At 38.4% G+C, this 16704-nt stretch overlaps 1 protein-coding gene across 5 annotated transcripts in view; it reads left to right on the top strand.

Moving 5' to 3' along the window:
* The first annotated feature begins 2388 nt into the window (after positions 1-2388).
* Positions 2389-16704, top strand: part of EYA1 (EYA transcriptional coactivator and phosphatase 1) — a 150394-nt gene continuing 136078 nt past the window's right edge. For 3 of the 5 annotated variants that reach the window (XM_060035176.1, XM_060035175.1, XM_060035173.1), the window contains exon 1: positions 2389-2507. In XM_060035176.1, the coding sequence (XP_059891159.1) occupies positions 2393-2507 (115 nt within the window). In that variant the 5' untranslated portion in view covers positions 2389-2392. The remainder of the gene's footprint in view (positions 2508-16704) is intronic. The other 2 variants (XM_060035172.1, XM_060035171.1) reach the window with 1 other exon arrangement.

The raw sequence follows: 16704 nt of genomic DNA, 5'->3' as shown, positions 1-16704 counted from the left end.
CAACTATCCATTCTCTCTCCTGGTTTAAAATGGGGAAAATTAAACCAAAAGCGAACGGCTTTTGCTATTTCACCAGGCAGTGATGGATTTCCCTGAATTTAAACATTCACTGAATTTTCAATTTGCTGGGGTACATGAGCACATTGCTCCACGATGGGACTTTGGGGAGGAGAACTTGCCTTTGCTATTTCTCGTTGAGTCCGGCACTGCCTGAAAAGTGGCCGAGAAGCCGTTTTGGTGAATGTTCAATAGTAAATATAGGAGAAAACCATCCCGATAAGGATAAGAACTGTCAGGTGTCAAAGGCATGGGTGGGAACTCTATTTCAGCTGGTGATAGCAGAAGATGAAAGATCTTCTGAGGATGCTGGAGGGTTAATGCTTGAACTACTGCTGTGAAACACACTCATTTTGCTAATAGCTATTTTTTTTTTCCAAGCACCTTGTCCAAGCTGCCTGAATAAGGCTGCTTTGCATGTTGATTGGGGGAGGGGTAATCCCGTTTGCAGCTGTCATAGGCCAGTGATGAATCACTATCCCGTCATTTGGCTGCCTTCCCCCCCTAACAAGGGGAGGAGGAGGGCAGACCTGGAGGAGGAAACAACAGTGGAGACCTCAACTTAAAGACAATATGCCTTTCACCGCTGCAGTATCCTCCTTTTTCTCTTTTGGTTAAAAGAGAGCATTGTAGTCCTGAGCCACGTGCTCTGTATAATTAAGAACTGACACTGAAGCAGAGTAACAACAGCTTCTAATTTTTTACCCCTGATCACAGGTGCAAACATCTCAAACCAGTTCAGATGTTGCTGTTTCCTCAAGTTGCAGGTAAGGATATCGTTGATATTTGACATTTGGGGAGATTACCTTTCTGTGACCCCCCTATCTATTTTTGTCTAGTATTTCTTAATTATTTCTATTCATAGCCTTGGTTGGAAATTACTTAACCATTTGTGTGTGTGCCTGTAAAAAATTGTTAAATATGTAGAAAGGGAAGAGGATCCTGGGTTTGAAAATGATTAGGGGTTCTAGTTTCTGGGGTTGGGAAAACTGTGAATGTGTCATGAGAATTAGGGGAGAAAAATTGGATTTTAAGCCATTTCCCATTTGAATCCAGAAGACTTGGGGAAGTCAAAACTCACTTTGGAAGTAAAACGGTTCATGTTAAGCCGTTTTAAACACTGACGTTTACAGTCAGTTTAAGTGCAGCCTCCAAATTAAAACGACTGGAGCTTTTATTGGCCTGGCGGGATGAGCAGACAGTCTTAGCTTCATACATATTAACCCCCTTCCTTTTTTTTTTTTTTTTTTTTTTTTTTAGAAAAACACAAAGTTTAAAACAAAGTGAATGGGTCTTAGACTTTCAAACACTTGGCTGTCAGAAAACAGAACGGTATCTAGGTGTGTTTTTAGTCACTTTAAACAAATGCTCGCCTCTCTTCATTAGGAAAAGATGCAATATAAGTGAATGGCTCTGAAATTGTGAACATGAGTCGTGGCTTCTGTACCCTGTAGGGCATACGCAACTGCCGAGTGGAAGAACTTTCGGGGGGATTTCGCTGGTTTTGTGTTGTAAAAATGCCCAATTTGAGCAGGGAAGTGGCATTGTTCTTATTTCCCTGAGTGGGTGACAGCTGAGGTATTCTGACTACTCATGTTGCTGGGGACTCACTGTATGCTGGCCTGCTCCCTCCTCACTTGGGCAGGCTGTATGTAATCCACAAAGCAAACAAGTGAGCCGACATCAGGATGTTTTAATGCTGCATTTGTTTCAAGGGAGACAGAGGAACAATTAAGCAGTTTACCAGAGTAAACACATGCATCAGGGACAACTCATTCCCTGTCACTGGACTATAGGCTTCAAGTGTGGTATTTGGTTTGGAGACCCATTAAATTACAATTGGGCGGTAAATTATAAAGGAGTACCTAGTGCTAATTTATCAGATGAAAGAGATTCCATAGAAAAGTGATTTTTTTTTTTCAATTTTACACTTTCGTCTTTTAGAAAAATAATGCCTTGGGGTTTTTTTCCCACCTAAAAAGAAAAGCATGATGGTCTGTTTTCTTTGATAATAAAAATAGATGGAATTGTCTCAATAGATCTTGGGACTTGATGAGCTATCGGAGGAGAGAAAAAGAGATTTAAGAAAAAACTCTATATGAATGTTTGGCTGAATAGGTAAGGCCAGTGACATCTTGTAATAGTACACGTTACATTTTCACTTCAGCCATCCTTTCATAACGTAAGACAAACTATTTTGAGTCGAAGAAGATAGATACAATGGGACTTTTGTGCGAATGTGTTTCAAAGAAGGTGTCAAGTCGTTAGCGCATTAAATAGTGGGGTTATGAATTTGGTACATCTGTCAAACGGAAGGCTTCTTGTCTTTAGGTCTATGGAAATGCAGGATCTAACCAGCCCGCATAGCCGTCTGAGTGGTAGTAGTGAATCCCCCAAACTCGATAACTCTCATATAAATAGTAATTCCATGACTCCCAATGGCACCGAAGGTGAGTGTCTGCCTTCTCACTGTTTACTTTGCACCTTGTTTCTTCATCAGTATACACTGTGTTACTAGGTGGTTATGACTTCAGTTGTCAAATCCATGAAACCACTGTTTTATTTCTTGTTTAGGTAATTTGACTTACGAATCAGTATCCACCCTTACTTAGGGACTGCATGTTACCAGGTTATTGTGACATTACACAGACTGGTTTTATTTCACATAGATGCATATGTATGCATGACATATTTAAGCTTTGAGTGTGTTTTTTCTTCTTGTTGATCGTTCTCCACAGCACAGTATCAATCTGCAATCGTTTTGCTCTATGAGCCATGAAAATTTGGATTATTTCCTTTATTTTACTTTCCCTTTGTTACTAAATATAACCAAATTTGTTTCAAGGCAACATTAGACTGGATTGTCTCTAAATATCAAAAAATAATTTGTGTGCCTAATGTTCTTGGGGCTTTGGCCACTGAAATATAAAGAAGTAAAAAAATACTTATTGTTTACAAATATACGACCTTACTTGGAAGATAACATGAAATTCATTTACTTTCTTAAAGATTAAGTATATACTTCAAACATAGTACTGTTACAATGATTTTTGTGTAATTAATACATGTGAATATTTATGTAAATTTCATGTAAATAGGAACGCCTACTTTAATCCATATATACCTAAGTCTAAACATAGAGGTAAAGCTATTTGTATCGTTAGCTGTCGTGCACGTTTATTTAGGTACTATACATATTTTTAAAACTTCATAGAAGGGTATGTTACATATTGCATTGTATTTATTTCTACTTTAGCCTACTGAAATATTCCTTCTTCACAGATGATATTTTTGCTTATTTATTCCTTACTAAGCCTTAGGACCTTGATGAACTTAGAACCTAAGTTTCACTAGAATTATCTACATTAGAGTTCCATCCATAAGCAAAACCCTTAACCATCATTTCTCAATCACCATGATGATCTTTCATCATAGTTCTTAAAAACGACAACAAAAAAAATCCCAAATGCCATAAACTTGTTCGTTTGGTGCAGTATTCCCGTATGTGTGAGGGAAGCCTTTTGAAACTGATAATGATGTGAAATTTCTGGTAATGGATACAATGTAAAATCAGTTGTTTCTGATAGGAGATAACTTTTACAGCCTCCGTGATTGTTTTTACATGTAAGTCGTCTGTATTTTCCTTTTTGAGTAAATACCTTCATTTATGGAAAATGGTCCCTGTCAAAAGTAGAAACTTTGCTGACGTAGCAAAAAAAAATCTCTGAAAAAGGTTCCTTTACATGGGAAACTCTTTTCTGCCCATTTCGATAGGCAATCAAAAAGAAATTTCAGTTATGTATAGGAAAGTCATTCTAGCATTTAGGAAGATTTTATAGAGCAGATGAAATAAACACCAGCAGTCCTTTTTTCCTCTCCTTTGGAATTTGGCTTCAGGTGTGAGCATGACAGCTGCTGCAGTGTGGACTGGACCGGGTGTGTGCACAGACACACAGACCACTGCAGGGCCCTGGACCGGTAGGCCCCATGCCAGTGTCAGCGTGCAGGGCGGCCGCTGAGGGCAGCATCAGGGGACCAGAGGTGGAAACCTGTAACAGTCATTCTCATCACTGTGAAGTCCAAATAAGACAATCATTTAAAGTAACTTAAAAAAAAAAAGAAGCTCTAAGTATGTTATATTGTTTTGATTTATAGAATAGACCAATACATATTGGTAGGAGTAATTATGAGTTAATTTTCTTATATATGAAGACATGAAATAGGGGTAAGATGTTTTCATTTTGTCATCGTTTTACTGGCAAATCAACTCCTACAAAAGAAGAACCAGGCAATATTGAAACAGGGTACGTGTTGGAGACTGCCCCCTTGGATGGCTTTGTGTGAGTGATGCGTGGTTTGCTTTTTAAGGACATGTGAAATGATACTATTTCTGAATATTTATATTTCATAGCTTGATGTCATGTTTGTATTCAGTAATATGTACTTGATCAGATTTTTGCGTAACTAAAATAAATCCAAACTAAGAAAATGTTTTAGATAACTGCGTAATCTGCTGAACTGTCAATTTGGGAAATACTTAGAAATTATTTCTCTCCTAAAAAAAAAAACCTCTTAGTTATCTTATGGCTTAGAAATGGATTTTTTTTAGACCTATTTCAGACAGGTACCCAGTTACTCACCTCACTCTGTTTTCGGGCATTCTTTACTGGTATACTTTGCAAAGGTTATGGTAGAAAGTGAAGTGAGAAGATATCAGTATAAATTATCCAAAGAATACATGAAATTTTAGTCAGTCGACTGGGGCATCAGTTTTACTTTAGTGTACAGTTTGAAAACATGGACCCAAACTTTCTTCACCACCTATGCTACATGTCTGTTCAGATGCAAACGATATCAGAAAGTTCTGGGTTATTATTAAGTTTGTGAATCGATTTATCATGCTGCTTACATGTTGCATAAGGCATTTGTGTCTTTTCTCTCAGTCACCACTAGAGGAGTTCAGCTTAAAAATGAGTGAATTCACAGTGGCTGACAAGCTTTCCTGGAATAGAATCATTATAGATTTTCCTATTCCTTCTTTGAAATCTTATTTATTTTGAAACCAGCAGTATTTACCAATGAATTAGAGGAATGAAAAAAACAAGAAATCCCTTAACTTTTTAAAAAGTGTTTAAAATATCAATCACCTCCCCTAGGTCCATAACAAGTATTTCTAGCTATCCCTGCCATGATGGATATTTAAGTGACTTTATTGCAGCCCAGTTGCAATGAGTCTCCTTAATTAGGTCAACAAAACTTCCATTGAGTTTACATAGTTGTTGGCCCTCCACCCACTTAGATAGGTTGTCTTCTCTCACCAGAGCCATTTTTTATTTCCTGCAGCCACTTGTTCCTATCATGAGGCTAAGAAAACATGAAAATCTCCTGTATCAAAAACGATAACTTCATCTGCAGAACAAACAAGAAGGGAATGGAGTGGAGAGGCAGAGAATATTAAGTTTCTTCTTAAGTTGGCTGCCAAATTATCATAAGACTCAGTGTTTGTAGGTTCTGTCCTCACAGGCTAGTGCCTATTTTCATGGTTCATCTAAGGGATAAAGACAGAAAGACACTGAGCTGCAGCCTCACATATTGTGCTTTTCTCCTTCCTAGTTGAAATGTTCTTTAGTGAGATTCGTTGTTTGAATGTTTCAGATTTCAAAAGTTTCAACTCTTCATATTTGTATATTCTATTCCAACCTCTCTGGGAGTTGTTATTGTTGCAGTGAACTGTGGGTTTCACCCAGTTTATACATCTTTGAACTAGAAAACATAAAGAGGCAAAAATACAAAATAGTATAAATGAATGCTTGACTTGCATTAAGAAAAGCACTGTTAGAAGTGATATGTCTCCAGATGAGTTAATAACTATTTTAGATTACTGTTCAATAATTAAAGCTTGACCTGGAGAGACTGATGGAATGGTTATGGAAACATCAGTGGTGGCTTTCCTTTTATAACTGTTTTCTTCTAGTCTTTTCGTCTTTCGGGACAGAGTGGAAGAGGAATTTCTTATTAGATTATTAAAGCTTAATTTTTAAGACATAGGCTCTTGGGTGGTGATACTCCTATTAGATAAATATGAGCGTCGGACCTGAGAGGATTTCCAGTGTGTAGGTATACGTTCCGGCCTCTCTTTGGTAGAGGCTGCGTGTTGACGTTTGTGTTGTGTCAGTGTGAGACGTAGTTGGGAAACGTTTCTTCAGAAGGACCTAGGGCTCCAGCAGTAAAAGGATTTTTATTTACGTACCTAATTAAGGCCTTGTTTGCAAAGCAGTGATTCTTTCCATCTTTGTTTTTTCTGCTTGTCTTAAATCCACGGGAGCATAAGATTGGTCGGTTCGTATATTGCTAGTGTGAGTGTTTATTTTTGGTTGTCTAGGGGTGAGGAGTGGTGAAGGGCAAAAAGGAGTTGTGAGCAAGCAGAACTCAAAGCTCTCATTCTGAGTTTTCTTGATTGTAAATTTAGAGGCAAACTCAAGAAGAGGCTAAACTTGTCTTAAAGCAGAGGAATTTGTCTTGAAGTGACATAAAACCAGATGCAACTGGAATCTTCACTACAAATAGGGTTTCAGGGATTCTGATGGTAATTCAAGTAGTAATTTTGAATTGGTATATCAGATTTCCCAGATGATAAGAGATGCAATCTTGGATTAGGTGGTTAAATTTTCTGCATTTTAAGACTGATTTAGTTGTGTATTTCATATTTTAGGCTGATAGGTTAATTCAATTTTACAAATTTCTATTATCAGAAGTTATTTGAAAGTTGCTTTATCCTTTCTACAAAGCTTAGAATGCAAACAAATTGTCAGTATCTTGAATTTGTTTTCCTCACTGTAATTTTAATTTCGTAAAATACAGTTATAGCCAACTAGAGTATTTTTAAGAACTCTTACGAAAAATATGTCAACTGGAGTGAATGTGTATAACATTATGGTTTGAGGCTACATTTTAAAAGCTATATTTATATATTTGTGGTCAAATTTTCTGTTGTCAGTAGAAAAAACGGTAATCTAATTTTATTGTTGTTTACATTCTGTACATGATTTAGTTTCTGGAAGATGAAGGGACATTGTGAGTAAAGGAGTTTCTAAGTGACATTTTTAGAATCTGTCTGTAGCCACAGAATTGGCCTCTTTTAAATTGTTCTTTAGCAAAAGCTGTGAAAGGATGAAAAAAATAATTTGTTAGGATTTAATGTTTGCGTATACAGTGTATGAGAATAATTTTCACATGCCTGTTGGTAGTTAATGAAAATAATAGCTAATTTTTAAGAATAACTTATTATTAGTCACTAAGCTGACTGTTCTCTATGATTCGTTTCTTTCGTCTTCAGAAAATCCTTGGAGATCGCCAGCATAGTGGTTGAGACACTGGGTTTGAATCCCAGCTCCTTTTGCTGGCTGTGTGAGCTCAGGCACGTTAACTTCTGTGTGGCTCAGTCTCATCTGTGCAGGGGGGATAACAGCAGGTCTCATATCAGGCTTGCTGTGAGGATGATAAGTAAAACTTGTAACACACTAGGAACTTACTAAGTGCTCTGTGAATTTCTAGACCATATGTAGATAATATCCCCTTCCAGAGTACCATTATTGTTTCATGTACAATAAAACTGAGTCTCCGAAAGTTAAATGCCAAGTTGAAAGACACGTGATTTGTAATTGGTACCACTGGTATCTGACCTGGTATTTGAATCAAGTTCTATTTGAGTCCAGAGCCTGGGTTTTCAAATCACTGTATCACTCTAGGGAGAGAATACATGATTCCACCATCTGCCAATACCTTTTCTAATACCTTCGTACTAAACATTGGTACCTCCACTGTCCTCGTGACTGGAGAACACTATTCTCTAGCAAACAGCAGAGCTGTAAAAGGACCAATGGCAAAGGCTTTGATGACAAAAGGACTTCATTATAAGGACAACTCCCCAGGGTAGTCATACTCTGCTTTTTAAGTTCTTTTGTGCATGAGTGTGTGAGATTTCTTCCTTGTGTCGTGTGCACATAGCATATTGCATCAATAGGTTAACTTCTAGGGGATTGTCTCTTACTAGTTTTCATTTTCAAAGCTTTAGACTTAATTATAATTCCACCAGCCGTCCATCTATGTTAAGCCTCTCTGGGATCAAACGGAGTTGGGAAGTCATCTCTGCTTTTCATTATAATAGTCATTATTATATGCACATTTGGATTGAAGCAGTATTACTGTGAAATTTTAAAAGTGGTTGCAGTTTTGCTACTGCTCAGAGTAAGTCTTTTCGGCCTCAGAAAATATTTTGAAGTGGGTGATGAATTTGGTCACATTTCTCTTGACTTTAAGAACCAGGTTATAGTAACCAAGCAAAACTCAAAGAAGAAGCTTAAATGGCATTTGTTGGGGGCTCCATAGGAAGAGCAGTTTCCAAAGCCATAAGTTGGGAACATGCGTGCTACATTCTAGGAACAGGAGGAGAGAGAATGACAGGGAGTGGAAGAGGTCAAGTGGGAGGAATAGAGGGTTGGCATGTGTAGGGCTTGCAGGTTGGCAAACATACTCTAGCCAATTACATATCACTAACTGTATCTTTCATAGTAAGAATAGGAACTATAATACTGCCTGAAACTAGGCTCAGAGTTTCTAGAGGGCCAGGCTTCTTGATAAACTAATGACTCGATGTAGACAGTTTTCATCTACTCCCAATATCTAATAGTTCAGAGAATTACAGTTCTGGGGCACCTCTCCCCTAGCTGGGCCAGAACTTTCATTGGAACAGAAGTATGTATAACTTCCTAAGGACATCCTATCTCTGGGAGAAACTTTGGTTTCCCCCAGAGGGACGTGCAGACCTTTAGTGAGTGCCAGTATTTAGGCCAATCCTTATCGCTTTGGTCATGAATTCCCTGATTTAAGTAATTTCTAATTTCTTAGGATGCCCGAGGATGTTTTGGGGTGAGCAGTATATAGATAAAAGTGGTGTGTGTGTGCGTGCACGCGTGTGCGCTTATTCTCACCTTGCTTACTTGGAATAAGGTCCAAGAATAATTCATTCTCTTCTTTTTGCCTCCAAACTTACAATATAATAGAAAGAATATATACATAATTGTAAATTTTCTATTTTTCCCTTTTCCCTTTAGGTAGGAAGAAGTCATCTGTCACATAGACATCCTCAAAGACTGCTAAAATATTGCCTTTACTAAAAGAGAACATAAATTTTGAGAAGCTAATCGAGGATTTACGTTAAGCTTTAGGACGGCCAAGTAGTTTATAACTAAAAGCTTACTATGATTATGTACAAGGTAGTTTGCTGGGTTTGCAGGTTTTTCAGTTCTATTTCATGCCTCCAGTATCCCATTACACTGAAAAAGGTGGGTGAACTCTACCAGACACATTCCAAGGAGTATTTTAAAGTGCTCCCTGTAATATAGGACAGAGACATTTTTTCTTTCATAAGATTAATCTAAATCAAAATCTAAAATATTTCCTTGTTTTATCACTGCATCTATTACTGATAAGGGGAATTTTGTGTGGGGAGAATACTGTTTTAGCAAAATAAGGACTATGAACTGAATAGACTAAGTTCTTACTATCTATTTAAGGATTTCTTTTATTCCCTCCACCTACCTTATTTTATTTTATCCTATCAAAAGTTAGGGTAGCTTTTCTGCACCTCATTTTAAAGAGTTTAAGTGATTATTCTATGCTCCCACAGCATATTATCTGTGTTGGAAAAGAGATTCAAAGGCATGTCAGGCTAATTTTAAAGGCTGCATCCTTTACACTCAAAAAAAAAAAAAAAAGGACTTCCTAATAGCCTAAACACTTAGCACTTACTGAAATACTTAACCTGCCTTAAGAAGTTTTTATGTTACTTTATCTAAGATTATTACCCGTTGAAGGAACTACAGCTTCCATTTATACGTGTATTTCACCTAGTAGAGGCTCACGGGTCCCTAAGGCAGGGATAAGTCTGTTCACTGTTGTGTCCTTAGCAGATGGCTGAAGGCTTGGCCCTGAAAACAGTCAACAAATATTTGTTATTGCATATTACTAGGTAAATAATGCAGGTGAATGATTCCAAGAGGAGGCTCACTAATTTTATTTACAAAGCATTAACAGATTCAATAAGTAGCTAAAGCCCATTTTGCAAAGTTTTGAAAATGATCATTGTACAGACCAATTCCTACAGTAGCCATAGGCCGTCCATCCAGAGAACATCCGCAGTCAGCATTGCTGCTGAGCTTGAATTTGCTCCACAGGAACTAACTTGCATTTGATATGTACTAATTAACTGTTTTATAAATGGAAACTTCCACTTGGACTCAGTATTATTCAGCAGCGATGAATTAACTTTCACATAGTCCAAGAAACAGCTGAATGATAAAAAGATCAAGCAGTTAGCACACTTGGGTTTAGTATCCTTACATAGATGGTAAGGAGTCATGATTGGAGGTCAACATTTTTAAGGTGGGGAAAAATTGCAGGAGCAAGGATGTATACACACCGCAGTGAAAAGAATATACATATCATGTAAGAATATATATCGTGCTATATATCCACTATTGCCTTGTTAATTCAAGAAATAGTCATTGATTGTGTCTAGAAATTTACCAAATACCATTCTTGCCAAGGAGAAGTTCACGGTCTACTGTGATTGGCAGACCAATAATCAGATGACCACCATACTTGATGCTCAGGGCTGTATTCTCCAGAGGAGGAGGGATGCCTAAGCATGACTGAGGTGATCTAGGGATGGTTTCTGCACACTGGTAATGCTTAAACTGAATCTTGAAGGAGAGGTAGAAAACCACTGGATGCCAAGCCAGAAAGGCAGAAAGGGAGGCCATGGATTATTCAGGTGTAGCAAAGCCATCCCTAATCCCGGGGGCTGTGGGGGGGGGGGGGGGGGGCGCGGGCAGGGGGGTGTTGAGAGACATGGCAGACAGATGATGAATGGCCTTATGTACCAGGTTCAGGAGTTTGGATTCAATCCTGTAGGAACTGGGTGACCTGAAGGCTTGCAAATAGGAGAGTGATGTGATAGAGTCTGTGTCTTGCAAATACACTTAGGTAGTACTTTGAAACTCTATTCAGCAGATGGTAGGTGGGGAGAAAAGACTCCAGGTGAGACGTTATGAGGGCATTTTTATCTAAAATCATGTACTTATTTATATATTTTTATTTCAGCACAAATTTCTATTTGATACTTGCCTTAAGGAAAGCAGAGAATGGATAATATTTAAAATATATCAGAGCAGTATTGCATGATCATGAGAGGGTGGATTTTGCAGTCAGACTAACCTGGGCTTAAAAAGGTCAGTTTAGGGCTTCCCTGGTGACGCAGTGGTTGAGAGTCCGCCTGCCGATGCAGGGGACACGAGTTCGTGCCCCGATCCAGGAAGATCCCACATGCCGCGGAGCGGCTGGGCCCGTGAGCCATGGCCGCTGAGCCTGAGCATCCGGAGCCTGTGCTCCGCAACGGGAGAGGCCACAACAGTGAGAGGCCCGCGTACTGCAAAAAAAAAAAAAAAAAAAAGGTCAGTTTAACAATGTAACTGACATGTGGGTTTTGAGAGACACAAGAGCAGGGAGTTGGGGGAAGGCTGGGAAGCCAGGATGCTAGCCCTGCCCCTTACCACTTAGCAAGTGTGATGCCCTTTATCTCTGCTTCCTGGTCTGTAAAATGAAGAGAATAATAGTACTGACCTGGAGGGGTGTGAGGATAGTTAAATGAGTGGGTAAAGCACCTACAACAGTCTGACTCCTAGGAATTACTTAACCATTGGCTGTTTTTGTTGTTACTGTTATTATCGTATATGATCTCTGAGCCTCTGCTTTCCCCACTGTAAAATGGGGGTTATACCTTTTTCACTGCGTGTATTTCACCTAGTTAGAGGCTCAAGGTTCTTTAACGGCAGGGACAGACCTAAAATGCTACGCACAGTCACTGCCATACTATATGCTCAAAGAATAGCAGCTATTATTAAAGAATAATACATGTTATATATTTTTAAGCAAACATATGGCTACTGCATGCTGGCTGGCTACTGCAGTGTTTCCATGGAAAGAGAAGATGTTTCCTTCCCTTGTGAGATCTGCACATCTCTTAATAGCCTTTGCAGGTACTCTGAGTACCTGTGGTACTCAGTAAGTACTTTCTCAATTAATACACAGAGGGTAGGATTTAGTTCTGGGTGCTCCTGTGATTCGGTGAAGAATGGGAAAAGGTATGATCTGAGATGTAAATTTGGTAGGTTGATTACATTTTAGGCAAGTAAACCATTTTTCCAGATTGATATGATTGAGGTTATGAACCCAAGCCAGCTCATCTGCTTCCAATCTTCATACACTAGTTTATTTTACCATCCGCTAATTTGCAACATACAGTGATACACTTTTGTTCAATGCCCTGCTCTTCTGGGACTTTTCTATTGCTGTGCCCTTCACTGATTGTTCAGATCTCCATCAGAGGAATGATTAAGGATGATAAAACCCTAATTGGACAACGTTTGATTTTTCAGTGGTTTCATAAAAGGTATGGTAATCAAAGAAATTTGAAACCTAATTGTGTGACCTTAGGCTAGTTTTTAAACGTCTTTAAGCTGCAGTTTCCTCATCTTTCAAATGTGACAATTATAATAAATATCTCATGATGTTGCCACGAGAAGCAAATAAGCTATTGCGTATAAAGTGCTTAGCACAATGCCTGGCATGTGGTAAACGCTCAATATATATAAGCTATTTTTAAAGTGACTACTCTTCCACATGAAAATTCTATGTAAATATTGCCTATGCCATACATTGAGACTGTTACATTGCTAACTCAATTCTTAAAATTGGAACAACCTTTTCAGACCGTGGTGCCATGTTTCCATTCTTACAGCACACTAAAAATGTTTAGATCCCACTTTGGCATCTAAATGTAGGTATCTGTTAAACATCATCAAATGGCACATTTAAGATTTGTGTGTTTCATTATGTATATTTTACTTAAAAGAAAAAAGGACCATAAACAAATATGAACTCTAATGATACGAGCGCTGAAGTGTTTTGGGGAACTATATTATGTCTGCAGCTTATTTTTAATGCGTGTAGAATAAGGTGGTTTTATGAGGAATAGATGTGGGAAAGTAAATAGATTAAAATGTTAATGGTGAAATCCTGGTGGTAGGTTTCTGGCTGTTCACTGTATAATTCTTTCAACTTTTCAGTATGTATGAAAATTTTTTGTAATAAAATATTGGTGAAAAAAATGAACCTCAGATACTTAAAGTGTCCCAGGAAGGAAACATTTATTTAGTTTTCACTGCGTACAAAGCACTCTGCCAGGTTCCAGCACATATACAATGAAGTATGACACTACCTCTGCCTTTAAAAGCTCACAGTCTGGTTGGGGGAGATAAGACTTTTTAAAAATTTTGGCAAAAACTGAAAGATCATGTTGTGTCAATTAAATTATGAAGGCAGAGATTTCCAGTCCGTGGCTTAGAGATCCCCAGGAGTTGCAGAGCTAGTACTGAAAGTCAGCAAGTTCTGTGCAAAGAGCTCTGTCGGAAGGATGAGGAAATTAATAGGTCACATCCATCTTTAACTCTTTTTCACGTACGGACGTTCTGTTATGTTTATGAAAATATAAATTTTCTTGTCCGAAAATTCACAGTAGGTTTTTGTCATCGGGTACTTTCTCCATCAACAGATTAAAAATAGGCTATCATTTGGGTTCTGAAATGTTTTGGTGTTAGAAAGAGGGCTTCATTCTCAAGAAGGTTAGAAGCCACTGATCTAAACAAAAGTGCTCTCAGAGTTCAGAGAAAAGAGCTCTTCAGCTTGCTGAGGTCTGGCCAGGCTTCAAGAAGGAGATGGAATCTGAGCTGAGTGTTTGGGAAATGGGTAGAATTTGAATAGGTTGAGAAGGGATGGAATGCATTCTAAATGAGGGACCAATACGAACAAAGGTAGGATCGTTTGGGAGACTGGGAGGAGACCAGTTGAGCTGAAGAGGAACTGATAGTAGATAAGGTTGGAAGAATCATCTAGAGCCAAACTAGGAGGTGGAGGACCCTGAATACTAGGCTAAGGAATTTGGACTTTATCCTGGAGCCAGTAGAGAAGCCACTGAATATTTTGAGTGAGGGATTGATAGGGTGCAAGTGTTTTAGGTATGAATCTGGCAGCAGTTTCAAGGATAGATTGGATTGAGGGAGAGATGTGCAGCAAAATGGAGGCTCATCTGATCTGCCAAGATTTCGTGTGTTAGAAACCTGAGCTTGTGTGGCAAGAATGAGAATTGCCAAAAAAAAAAAAAAAAAAAAGTAAAAAGAAAGTGAAATCGCAGGAGACATTTTACTGGAGCAGCTGTCACTTACCAAGTATCACTTCTTTTACCAAAAAAAGTCAACTAGTCCAGACCTCGACGTAAATCATTGCACAGGGCTACTCCAATATGCTATACTTTCTGTGAATAATGAGTTTTGAAACTGAATAACATTTCTTGTTGGCTGTGTATACCCTTAAGTTCCAGTTTAGTCTAGGTATGTTGGTTTGGTTTTCATAAGGTTGTATTGCTATTTTGTAGAGTTAATATTTTTCTACTCTCTTTTAAGAGAAAGAGGATGACTTTAAATTTTTAGAGGAATAATAATCATATTCCAGACTGTGATACCTCATTTTCCAAATGGGTATTAAACAAAGGTAGATATATACACTTTTAGATAAAGAAGAAAGAGTTGAATGGCTGCTTATAATCTTTAATTTATTAATTCAATCATATGTCTAAAATAAGATCTATAAAATATATAAGTTTGGGAATATTGCTATCTTGCACTTTCATATTTCATGTAACAATTTTATTCTGTTTACATATGCATTTGGTATCCCTTGATGCCACTTTTTGAGTCATTGGACACATTTTTAAAAAACATACATTTCCGGGCTTCCCTGGTGGCGCAGTGGTTGAGAGTCTGCCTGCCGATGCAGGGGACACGGGTTCGTGCCCCGGTCTGGGAAGATCCCACATGTCGCCGAGCGGCTGGGCCCGTGAGCCATGGCCGCTGAGCCTGCGCGTCCGGAGCCTGTGCTCCGCAGCGGGAGAGGCCACAGCAGTGAGAGGCCTGCGTACCGCAAACAAAACAAAACAAAAACAACCCCCATACATTTCCACTTTGGCCTCATGGTTTGAGCAGTCATTAAATCTGTGAGTGATACTATCATTGAATCCAAACTATAACTTAATATTATGATGGTTATACTTTTGTCTTATAGGTTATTTGTCATCTGTACAGCATAATTGAATCTCTTTAAAGGGCTTTTTAAGGCTTACTTACAGCAATATCTAACATTTGTCTTGGGCTGATCGTGCCCCACAAATTATTATTAAATCTTTGTGACTTATTTACCTCTCTTTTTACTGATTCAGGAAGGGTTCTCTCTAAACACACAAAAATTCCAATGATTGATATTCCTTTATGCGAATGTATCTTCTCCAAAGAGTACTTTGCTCAACATAACATGAGGGGCATGTGTCCTGTAAGTGAGAGGCTTTACAGGAACCTGCACATACGTTGACAGAGTGATAATTTGGGAAGAATAAAATGTAATCTTCTGTGTGATCATACACAGTGTGTTTAATTGCCTTATGCAGTATGCCTAGTGGTATGAAGTCAGTTGTAAGCTGTTTTTTAAAGTCAGTTGTACGTTTTTACCTTCATCCATTCCTTCAGTGAATATTGTGTTCCAGCTCTGTGTCAAGCATGGTGCTATGTTCTGTAGAGATATAAAAAGCTGGAGTTCCTCTCATGAAGAAATTTATAATATATTCAAACGGATAAGACTGTGAAATGTAAAATGAGGTTGAGTAGGATATGTGTTCTAAATGAGGTACAAGCTCAAGGAAAAGAAGAATCACCCCTGAGTAGTAGATTAGGCAAGACTTCACACAGCAGGTGGGACAGGTTGACGGGAATTTGTAGAACCTTTAATGTCAGAAGGAAAGGCACTGGCCATACTGTGGATTTGAGGAAGCATTAAACATTCAGTAGACCAGTTTGGTTTAAATGTTGACTGTATATAGGGACATGTGGTTCTTTGTCTGTAAAAGGGAGATAATAAGTGTCACACAGGAAAGTTAGGACAATTAGAGGTGACCTTATATTTTGTAATATTCTTATATTCTTGTAAGTTACCGTTTGTTATACAAATGTAAAATGTGTATGGAAGAACTGGCAAGGAAAGGAAAAAATAAAAGTATAAAAAGCTTGGTCTTAGAGTATAGAGGGCCTTATGAATACGATAAAGGAATGGTAACTTAATTTGGGAGAAAATGGAGAGCCTGCTCTTAGACCTCAGAGCCAGGAGTGACTCGCTCAAATCTCGGCTAAGGAAAGATAAGTATCTCTGCTCAAAATAGAGTAGAGACTGAGAAGCAAATTGGTCAGCTTTTCCAAGAGAAGAGGTATAAGGTAATTAGGTTAGTGGCTGTGAAATTAGGGGGGGAAATGGTTGTAAAGAGTGGAATGGTAGAAATGATAGACTTGGCAATGGAGTGTGAGGAATGAGTTGCTGGGAGGAATCAGGGTGAAAAGGAAACTTTCTGTCTAGGTGGCATGGCCATTACAAAGGGATAGAATGAGGAGTTTGCGTTTGAGCAGGTTGATTTGACCTTGATCCAGGCAA

The sequence above is a fragment of the Delphinus delphis genome, chromosome 17 (genome assembly GCF_949987515.2).
Source record: "Delphinus delphis chromosome 17, mDelDel1.2, whole genome shotgun sequence".
Classification (NCBI taxonomy): Eukaryota; Metazoa; Chordata; class Mammalia; order Artiodactyla; family Delphinidae; genus Delphinus; species Delphinus delphis.
The sequence above is the reverse complement of the archived record's forward strand: the minus strand, read 5'-3'. Positions and strand labels throughout refer to the sequence as shown.